The 11013-nt window shown below is 42.9% G+C and overlaps 1 protein-coding gene across 1 annotated transcript; it reads right to left on the reverse strand.

The window, feature by feature from the left end:
* Positions 1–429: 429 nt before the first annotated feature.
* ANKRD40 (ankyrin repeat domain 40) lies at positions 430–8771 on the reverse strand. Its single transcript, XM_059486021.1, has 5 exons — positions 8561–8771; positions 5299–5447; positions 3859–4335; positions 2859–3040; positions 430–1608 (listed from the first exon to the last, which is right to left on the reverse strand). The coding sequence occupies exons 1-5, from the start codon at positions 8710–8712 to the stop codon at positions 1468–1470; spliced, it is 1101 nt and encodes a 366-aa protein (XP_059342004.1). The 5' UTR covers positions 8713–8771; the 3' UTR covers positions 430–1467.
* Positions 8772–11013: the final 2242 nt, after the last annotated feature.

Raw genomic sequence — 11013 nt, forward strand, 5'->3', positions numbered from 1 at the left:
CGCACTGGGGTGACATACGCAGCTCTGGCCCGCACTGGGGTGACACGGGCGGCTCTGGCCCGCATTGGGGTGACACGGGCAGCTCTGACCCGCTCCTGCCGCAGCCCCAGCACAGGGGGAGGCTGGGCTTGGTCCCCAGCCCACGACTGCCTCAGCAGCTGCACAGCCACTGCACAGCCTTCTCAGACTCTGAACTCCGAGAGAAGACAACAGATAAATTCCTTTGGCAGCTGCAGTTTCCAAAGAAACTGGGGGGAAAGGTGAATGGACCAGTTTGGTGCATTCTATTTGCCTGTTATATCTCATGCTTTAGTTTATTCACCTAATCCATAGCACCTGCTTTTCATGTGGCCTAGCAGAGTAGAACTCTTCCTCAAATTCAAGTGACTAAATACTAAAATCCTAAAAAAATCAGATAAAATTCAGCTCTTATATACTTTTCAATTTCTTTATTTCAAGAATTTCACAGCAAAGTAGTCAAACTCTGAATTTTAAGTAACTGTGATTTTCTTTTCAGTAAACTGCATGGGTAAACACAAGTCACAGTGAAAAAAAGAAAATACATTGCATAGGAACATCAAGTTTGGCTATCAGCCCCAGAAAATCCTGGGTACTTCACTAGTTTCTTTTACACAGGTATCTTTATAGGTTCAAGATGCAATTTTTCTCAGGAATGTAGAGGTCAAAGAAAAATAAAATTACATTTTATGTGCTTTTAAAAGGGGAAATAAAATCAGCATTGAAGAAATGTCAATACAGTAACAAAAATAGTATATTTAATTGCACATGTCATTACATGTCAATTGCTCATGTATATATTAACAGACAACAGGGAAAAAATTCTCTAAAAGGGATTTTGGTTGAGAGCATATTTATTATTTGGACAATTACTGTCACTTTTATTTTCAACCTGAGAAATAGGGAAAAGTGTAAACAGGGATTAAGAAATCACTATAAGTCACTTGATAGAATTTAAACTTGACATAGTTTTGTGCTTCCACAGATGTAAACCCTTCTGGTTGTTTTCCCCTCTAAGTAAGATAGGACTTAATAAACATGATCTAAAAAGAGAATATTGATGGTAATGGACTCAGTAGAAATATTAAATCAGCTTCATGGCAGGTTCTTTAGCTTGAGTACCTCTGCTATTTTATAGCAAACAAATTATTAGAACAGCTTAAGGTAAGCCTTTCCCTGAGAGCTTCTAACTCTGCAGTATTTAATTATCTTTTTGTAAGGAAGTATTGCATTAACAGATAGTTCTACCAATACTCCTGTGCAATGAGCTACTTTTATACCAGACTCGCTGTTTGTAGATTAACTAGAAGCTTTAAATGTGCATAACCACTTCAGTTTATTTCACAGTTAACAAAATAGATTTTTTTTCACATCATTAGCCCTTATAGGTACTGTTTTTCAAACATAATTGTAAAATGAAAGATAAAAATACTTTGTTTTATTCCTTAATTAGTACGTAAGTTCTGATGCCTTCTTGTTATACCCACTCTGTTCAGAAAGTGTTGGGACTCTGAAAAGTGAGTTTTTGTCGCTTACTGTTAGAACAAGCTCCAGTTCTTGGAAATCCTGTAGCCTTGCAACATCCTTGTCCTTTAAACAAATACAATAAGGAGTTAGGTGATAGTGTTAGTGTCCTTTAATTTTGCAGAGGTAAGTTAAAATAATAAGCTCATACTAACACAAGGTATGTATTTATTTTTAACTATGAGAGTTCCTTACAGTGAACTGGAAAGCAAATATCCTGTTGCATCTTGTATTTACTCTGGGGTCTTATTCAACTATTCCCTTAAGTCTATTTTTAGAAGGAATGCAACACTGACAGTGAGTGCAAGTGATGAGTAGGATTACACTTGCAAGATTTGCATGGCACCCAAATCCTTTTCTTTTTCCCCTTGCTAATTCTTAGCATGAATTAGCAAGCTGATGAATTGATGCTTGCATCTACCCAAGGAGGTCCTGCACATAGACCTTCATGGCCTGCATGGCTTTCTTCAGGGCTACCCAGCAAGGCCAGCTCTGAGCCCTTGCAGCAGTTCTCTGCTGCCAACAGCAGTACACAGAGTCAGGTTTGTGTCACTGCAGGAACAACAGGGGTCCTGAAGTCCTACCAGAGAGCCTGAAGTGATCAGAGATGAAAATAAAAAGTTCTTTCAACAACAACTAAAGTTGGAAAGTGACAGAATTGCTTATGTCTTTTTTTTTCCTCCACTTTTTGACTAACACAGACAGAGGAAGACATCCTATAGTCAGTGAAGATGCAGCAGAGTGAAGTCTGTGGATCTATTCCTAATCAGATTTGCCCCAAGAGTGATGCCAACAATACTCTGTAAGGATTTGAGAGTGAAAGAAAGGTCCGTGATGAGTTGGTAAAACAGGCCAACAGGTCCCTTCTCTGTTGGCTACAGGCTAAATGCTACTAAAGGAAGGACAGTTATGTTCAGAGCAACCCTACAAAACACCTGTGTGCAAGGACTGCAGCCAGGCCTTACTGAATTCACAGAGCTTGGTTGAGCTCTGCAGGCCTTTTAAATGCTGTTGGCAGCTCACAGCGGCGTTGTGTTGTACTGAATTTTACAACAGAGGCATAGAATCAGGTATTAACTGGGTCCAGCACCAAATGGTGATGAAAGCAGGTGCTCAAGAAATTTGAGAACCGTTTTACTGAAGAAATCCCAAACAAGTGCTGAGTGTTGCAAGTTGAGCAGAGATTTTTCATTTTTGGTTGATTTTTTTTTTTTCCAACATGGGCCTATGCAGGTGACCAACAAATTATTCCTTTGTACCAGTAACCTAAAAATCTCTTTTCTAAGTTGCTGCACTTCAAAAGGTAGAGCTCTTACCTTTCTTAACATCGTATTTGGTAATTTTCTGATCTTCTGCACATGCTCAGGGTTCACACCCAGCTCATGGCAACTCACTCGGAGCAGCTCCTTGTATGTCAGTTCTTGTCTGTCCAGTTCAATTTCAATGAAGTCATTTTCTCTAAGATTAGGGGTTTGTATTCTCACTTTAAGCACCAGCTCTATTAGAAATAAAAAGTCACATTAATAGGTAGAGGTATAAAGAAATTGGAAACAATGTCTCTATAACAACTTCCAGGTATTTCTATGTTCTATTGTCATTTGTGTCACTGGTAAGAATACATGAATACTCAGAAACCAAAACCTGGAATTGTATGACCACAGATTTAATTAGATTGATTTTCATCAAACTATATGAAAAAATCATAGCAAATCTAATGCAATATATGTGTGCATGTCTGAACCATTGCATGAATACTCTTTAATTGATTTAAGCTGATTTAACAGCAGCTTGTACTGGTTATCAATTTCCTGAGCAATCCAAGATTGCTTTTATTGGTATTTCTTGCTCTCAGTTCACTTTGCATTGCTCCCCCATGGTAGCAGAATGCCTTTTACTTGAAGAACAAAATTGTTAATGGTAACTGGAATTCCAGGTTTCCCTCTCTGGGTAGGCAAAGTTTCCCTGCATAACAGGCAGATCCTAGAACAGCTCAGTGCAAACTGAGCCATGTGAGGTTCTCTTGAGCTCACTAGCTTCTTGCTCATGATCTGTATTTGCAGCTTGGACTATGCTATTTAGAGAATTAGATTACCCTGGTGTCTGTGTGCTTTTGTAGCAATTGAGACAGCAAATTTTACATGAATATTTTAATAACAGTTCTAGCAGAAACAGCATATCTGCCTACTTCATTCCCTTCAAATGTTTCCTAAATGGCTAAGCATGGCAATCTGAAAGTCTCCGGAAACCCATGATTAGTCTGCACTGCCCAAGGTGTCAGAAGATCAACACAAAGCCAGAAGAGACTTTTGGTATTACCTTGCATGTTGAGTGGAAAAGCTCCTGTGAAGAAAACAGGCTGAAAGGCTGGCACAGGTCCCATGCAGGAGCTGTTCCCTTGCTGGGGTAGGGACTGGTTGGATCCTGCTGGCAAAGAGGGACTTCTGCCCCAAGACACTGAGCCCTGGTAAACAGGAGCTCTCTGGAGGACAGGATTTGGGTGTGATGGCCCAGCAGACCCTTGAGGCAGGGGTGGGATGTCCCTGTTGGGAGGAGCCTCAGGAGCAGCGTTCCCAGGCTGCAACAGCGCTCGTGCTCGTCCACAGGTGTCCGAGTCAGGTACAGACGGAGGGTTGGTGTCTTGTGGTTCCAAGTGTGAGAGATTCCCATTCAGGGGAGGATCTGGAATGCTGGTACTCAAGGTGTTGTAAACATATGGGAAAGGTGGGTTAGCCAGGTAATTGGGGATGATTGGCAGATCTGAATCTTGCTTTAAGTCTGGGAGTTCATCTTCCACTGTAAAACAAACCAAACAACATTCTCCAAGACTGATTTTGGGTTTCTTTTTTTTTGGGAATGCGGTGTTAAAAGCATCACAGGTTAAAAGATGCATCAGGAAGCACCGTGTCTTTTTTTCATACAATAAGCAGAATGCTCAGGTGTTGCCATACAGACATAAAAGCTGAGTCTGATTCTAATAATTCCGGGGGTGCTAATTCCTTGTAAACACTGCAGTACTTCTGTTTTGGCTTGTTTTAATCTGTACAGAATATTGTAACATGGTCTCTGGTGGAATAATGTTGTCATCTTCATAATGTTGCAGGCAATGAAAAACAAAGGGTCATATGTTGTTTGATATTAAGGTAGAGTATAAAGGGAACATGCAGTACTGGGAGAGCTGCTGGATTACCCATTCAATAGCTGGGAGAGACACCAGTGAAAACAAAACCAGACACAGGAGTGCACAGGAGAGACAAGATGTTGTTAATCAGCTGCATTTCAAATTACATATCACCTCCAGCAGCAAAGCCTGCTCTATTCCAGAAGTTACAAAGCATGATAGAGATGCTCTACTGATGTCTTTTAATGAGCCATTTATCTAGGCTGCTGATTTTTGATTTATCCAACATAGAACATAAGGAAAATCAGGTGTTGCTCATAGAAGACCTTCCTACAGATATTTTTCTCCTGCTGTCCTTCTGAAAACTGGAAACTGCATCTACCTGGCACACAGCATTCCTGAAAATATAGTTTTTCTAGATTTCCAGTGTTTTGAAAAAAGTTTGGCTATCTGGGTATGGAATTTATTGGTAATCCTCTTTACTTAAAACTTTGTTTTCTTATCATGTAAACACTCTAGAAAACAAGTCCGAATACTAAAATCCAAACACACTATCTTCACATGCAAAACAAAGATTGGAGCACACATGCCCTTTTACCAATCTTTGATGATCATATGGCACAGTCACTGTAGGTTACCTCCCAACATCTTCCTGATCTCTCTCTTGGATGTTAACTGGGCTGGCCTCTCCCCTTTCTTTGTCAGGATGTCCTTGTCAGCCCCAGCATGCAGCAGATAAGCCACGACTGCCGCATGGTTCCGCTTGCAGGCCCAGTGCAAACAGGTCCTGCACATGGAAAACACTGTGTCAAATCCTCAGTTATGGCAGATTTGTTTCCACTCATTCTTGCTGCCTATAACAACACTCTACGTACATGTAAAATAGGATTGAGTTGCTAACTTCATTGGAAATTTGCCCTGGACTGGGAGTCTGCACTGGCACCTGCTGATGCCATTTTCTCTTTGCTCCAATGCTCTTTACTGCAATAGTATTTTCAAAGTTCAGGATCTTTTCAATTTATCATTTCTTAGGGTACAGTCTTTAGGCTACTGGAAAAATAAGTATGAAAGTAAGGTTTGTGTATGATATTTTAATCTTTGAAAGAATCAGCTGTACTTAGAATACTTGTGTTTGTGTATATGTGATCTATTACTGGTATCCCCCTAGGATATGTACTCTTTAATTAATGCTGCCAGCACGACTACTTGCACTTTCTGGCAAGTAAATTTAATTTAAAATATAGTAAGCATCATTTCTAAGAAGAGTTCTTTGCCCAGTTGCCATTTGCTGTATCAGCAATTACTTGGCTTAGATCTGCGGACAACTAATTTTCTGCAATCTGTAAGTGATGCACAGAACTAATCCCTTTTCTGCATTTTCAAATTATTATTTGCAGTTTCTGACTAGAGAAACATATTAAGGAAACATAAAAGCTGCTTAGGGCTCAGATCTTATTTAGTGTATATATTAAGTACTTAAAGACTCACACATTAACTTGCTATAGAGTTGTACCATTCTTTCCTACCCATGTTCTAGTGATATTTGACCCTTCTCTAGCTTTTATATTTTAATTCTCTAGCTCCAGCTGAAGGAAATTCTTCAGGAAAATGAACATGCTCAACCCTTCTCCAAGTTTGTTTATTTTTTTTTAAGAATTACATAAAATAAAGCAGAGATAAATAAACTTAGAAGGGAAAAAACTTTCAGTTGAAAGTTTTCAAAAAGCTTTTTCAACTTTGGGTGGTTTGGTTTGGTAGGGTTTTTTTACAGAAAGAGACTGCAAAGTCAGACGGGGTATTTGCATTGAGAACAAAATTTGCTGGTTTAGTTTTTAGAGAAGATATGTAAAGATCAACAGTACAGCCTCAGTTTGGGATTCATGCTAGCCATTCCATATGGCCTGTGCAGAGAGGAACCATCTACCCACAGACTTGATACTCACCAAAATGTAAGTACTCTGCACCTCTAAGAATCACACATACTAAGAAGCTCACTGCAAAAATTTTAATTGTACAAACTTAAACAACAATGAGGATCCATTTATTGCCATGGTTAAAAACTACCATGTTGCAGGGTGAAGCAATATCCTGTTTTAGCTATCCCAGTTTCCCAGGTGTGCCAACCTCTCCCTTCCCCTCTCCCTTGCCCCCTTGCTAAGTGCTGCCCTTCAATCTTAACATTCCAGCAAGGGCGTAGTCTGGTTGGTGAAGTTCAAAAGATGCTCCTCAGCCTTGGGGTCACTGGCCCGTCCGGGTGTCATTGTCCCCTGAGACTTCCCCCCCTCCCACCTGGTTGGTGGCACACCTACCCCTTCCCTCCCCCTTTCCCCAGGCTTACAAAGAGACGGGACCATGCGGTCGGGATTCTGTTGGAGCTGTTACCAAGATTCAGATGTCTGTGACCCTGAAATAAAACTCTGGATTTAACCCTCTGGCAGAATCCATCTCCTTTTCCTCTTCACCTTGCCTAAAGCCTTTCCATCATAGGTAAAACCTGAGTTCCTGCTTGCCTGGGCTTGTTCCAAGTGCCAGCTGCCACATACAGCTGGCCAAAGGTGTCTCTGAGGTGAAACCACCTCATTTGCTGCCTCTGGTCGAGCAGCAAGAGCCAGATGAGCCCAGGCATGTTCCATCCGGTAATATTGGAACCTTATTCCAATACTACCAGATCATTATTTTTAAAAATAATTAATTTTATTACAAGACTTATTTCATCAATTCCAGTTTTAGACACAAACTCATTCCGATGACAGGCTGGTTTTCATCTCACTCACTAAGATAATTCAGCACCCTTTGAATCAGTTGTATTTTTACAAGCTTTAATTTTAATGACAGTTTAAAGCTCAAGTTGTTAAGTGTTCCATCCTTCTCAAAACTGCTGATTGAACTTTCATCTTCAAATGTCTTGCTCCTTTCCTAATTTTGTTTTTCCTGTTTTTAATTGTAATGTCATAGAATCCTAGAATGGTTTGAGTTGCAAGGGACCCTAAAGTTCATCTCATTCCACCCCCTGCAGAGACAGGGACACTTTCCGCTCTCCCAGGTTGCTCCAAGCCCTGTCCAACCCAGCCTTGAACATTTCCAGGACAGGAGCAGCCAGTTTCTCTAGGCAACCTGTGCCAGGGCTTCCCCACACTCACAGGGAAGAATTTCTTCCTTACATCTAATCTAAGTCTCTCCTCTTTTAATTTAAAACTGTTCCCCCTTGTCTTATAACTATCTGTCCGTGTAAAAAGTTGTTTCCCCTTTTTGATATATTTTCAAGCATGAAATAGCACAGTAAATACAGGCTGAACTGAGCCTGCAGAAAACAGTCTCCAAAAATGTCTTAGCATTCCCTCGAAAATCTTCCTTCAAATAAAATTATGTGTGTGTTTATGTCTATAGTGTTACTTGTACAAGTGTGTATTACAGAACAGCCTTCTCTTTAATGTCCTCAGGTGGATCTAAACGAGATGCCAAATCCCCAAGTGTTTGTATACATCGCTAGAACAAGTTCCCTGCTTGAAAGAGAAAGTAATTTTCAGACTTGAGTTAATAATAAATATTTCTGCTTAGGCAAGATCATGTAAAGCTGAGGTTTGTGTTCTGACAGACCACACCGTCTCAGGCTGGGGAAAAAAAAAATCAAAACCAACATTACAAATTAAGTCCACAATGACCTAGAGAAGGGGCAGCCAGGGCAGGAGGTGGAGCGAGGACGCGTGTTTGTGACCCTGGTTATCCTCTCTGGAATAGAGACAGCTCCATAGCGGAGTATTCGGAGGCGGATCGACCTTTTCCTTTCTCCTCAATTCACCCCGCCTCGCCTTTCACGTGCGGAGCGAATCGACAGCAGCCTCGGCACGGGACGGCCCGGGCCGAGCTCCCCGGGAGACTGGGTTCGGGGGGCGCCCTTACCATCCGTTGACTTCGTTCTGGGAGTTGAGGCCGACCCCCAGCTCCACGAGCCGCTGCACCTCCTCCGCGTCGCCGAGCGCCGCCGCCTCCCTCAGCCGCTCCTGCCGCTCCCGCTCCGCCATCTCCCCGCAGCCGCCGCCCGCCTCCCGCATCGCCTTCCGCGCTCCCGCGGCCGCGCCGCGCCTCCGGCGCGGGGGACACTATTGCCGGTGACAACCCGGCCCCGACAGCCGGTTCCGGGGCGCGGCCGCTGCCCGGGGACGGGCCAGACCGGGCAGTCCTGGGTAAACGTTGTTGAAATGACATACAGAGGCATCGTTATGTGCTGTCTCTTGCTCTGCTGATTGTTTTTGCGGGCTCTCGATTTATCATAGAGTGAATTATGGAATCATCGACTGTTAAGTGTTGGGAGGGACCTTAAGATCATCTCGTTCCACCCCTCCCAGCCGCTCTTCACGGGCAGGGACACTTTTCACTACACCGGGTTATTTAGAGGCCCCGTCCAGCCTGGTATTGGACACTTCTAGGGGTGGGCCACATTTCTAGCTCACTGAGTGTCTGTGGTAATTTAATTAAGATTAATTTTATACAGTGGTTTTACTCAAGGAAAGAAGAACTTTATTATAACCACTGTTGTGCAAAAACCTTCTGCTAAAGAGGCTAAATAGAGGGATTCAGAAAAACTGGATTTGCCTGGTAGCTCCATGAGGACGTACTGAAGAGATTTTTAAGATTATGATGATTTGGGTTGGGAAGGAACATAACACTTATTCCGTTCCAACCTCCTGCCATGGGCAGGGACAACTTCCACTAGACCAGGTTGCTCCAAACCCTACCCAGCCTGGCCTCGAACACTTCCAGAGATGGGGCACCCTCTTGTCCTGCAGAGGAAACTCTTATCATCTTTGTGCATTCTCAGCAGTCAAAGAATCCATAAAAAAACATAAATAAAATAAAGATCACTATCTGTCTGCAAAGCAACTGGAAAGATTATAAGTAATTCCTGCCTTTTCATGGTTTGGTTTGAAAAGCTGTTTTTTGTCGTCATGGACTTGTCCTAATCCAAGTTACAGAGTAGTCAGTAAAAATTTTACCACTATGAAAAGTCAAAATAATAATTTCAAACTTCACTCAGACTTTTGTATTCCAGGTTGCTCTGTGCAGCCGTGGCAGAATGCCAGGGAATTCTGGGTAGTTGGTCTCCAGAGTACCTGTTTGCTTCCTCGATGCAATCAGAACATTACAAAGAAACTGAAACAGCCCAAGTTCTGCCCCAGTTCCCAGCATTAGCACCCCACCTTCCCTCCCATCCCCAAACCGAGACTGCAGGATATTGACTGAAAATTCACACCATATCTTGTGCTACATTGATTTCAATCACACTGTTTCAACCGTTCTGTTGGGTTCTTAAATCATTTCAAGCTGGAAAGCTTGAAACAAGTTCAAGGTGCCTCACAGTGCTGCATCAGGGAGACATTTCCAAAAGGAAACTCCTCAGATAACAACTGGTGCTTGCATGAAGCCCTCAGTGATGCTGAACAAGTTGCTGTCAGTCTAAGCCGGTTTTACAGGATCAGCATGAACATTGGCTTCAAGTGTTTCAAAAAATATGATATAATTAAAATTTTAACTAGTTGTATGTACTTAGGACATTCAAAATTATGTTGAGCAATTGTAAAATAGTTGACAATTGCTATGTGAAATTCAGTATATATTGAGTACAAAGTAACATCTAGAAAAGAAAACAAAGTGGGCTGCTTCCAAGGTCAAAGACTAAGATTTTTGTTACATCTGCAGGACTTCTATTCTCCCTCAACCTGTGAAGCATGGGACAGGCTTTCCAGAGAAGTGGTGGTATCATCCCTCGAAGCATTCGAAAAATGTGTGAATATGGCACATGAGGACATGGTTTATTAGTGAGTGTGGTGATGGCGGGACTGGATGATCTTAGAGGCCTTTTCCAACCATAACGATCCTACAATTCCCCGAATTCTTATGTGAACATGCGCAGCTGGCAGCACTCAGAACAGGGACTCGGAAGAAGCGCATCAGGAGCAGTTTGGGTGACTTTCTCCTGCCAGGATGGAGAGGGGACAATGACACTGCTTCAGCTGTGCTCAGGCCCGTGTCCTTAGCCTCCAGCCATGACCAGCTAGGCCACTAGCATGTTGTCTCTGTGCTGTGTCCCTGCATTCGGACACCGCACTGGGCTGGACACTCTCTGTCGTGACAAGTTACCATCTGCAGTGATACCACACGGAGCTGGGCAGCATTTGTCATGACACCTCACTGGGCAGGACACCGTCTGTGTGGCACCCGCTGCCGCGTACGCGGAGCCACACGCGACTGTGGTGGTTCCGCGTTCCGGTATTTGTGGGGACTCCCCGCTCTTCCTGCGCGCCACACGGCTGCTCGGGCTGGGCAGCGCGGAGGCGCCGTGAGGGAGCGGAGCA

Source organism: Ammospiza nelsoni, chromosome 19 (genome assembly GCF_027579445.1).
Source record: "Ammospiza nelsoni isolate bAmmNel1 chromosome 19, bAmmNel1.pri, whole genome shotgun sequence".
In the NCBI taxonomy this organism is placed as follows: Eukaryota; Metazoa; Chordata; class Aves; order Passeriformes; family Passerellidae; genus Ammospiza; species Ammospiza nelsoni.

What these genes read in the sequence shown, in the direction of transcription:
- ANKRD40 (XM_059486021.1), bottom strand. Translation starts at nt 8,712, where the DNA reads ATGCGGGAGGCGGGCGGCGGCTGCGGGGAGATGGCGGAGCGGGAGCGG. An exon ending in GATCAGGAAGATGTTGGGAG is followed by an intron (nt 4,336 to 5,298) that starts GTAACCTACAGT and finishes TTTGTTTTACAG; the next exon opens with TGGAAGATGAACTCCCAGAC. An exon ending in CAAATACGATGTTAAGAAAG is followed by an intron (nt 1,609 to 2,858) that starts GTAAGAGCTCTA and finishes ATTTGTTTAAAG; the next exon opens with GACAAGGATGTTGCAAGGCT.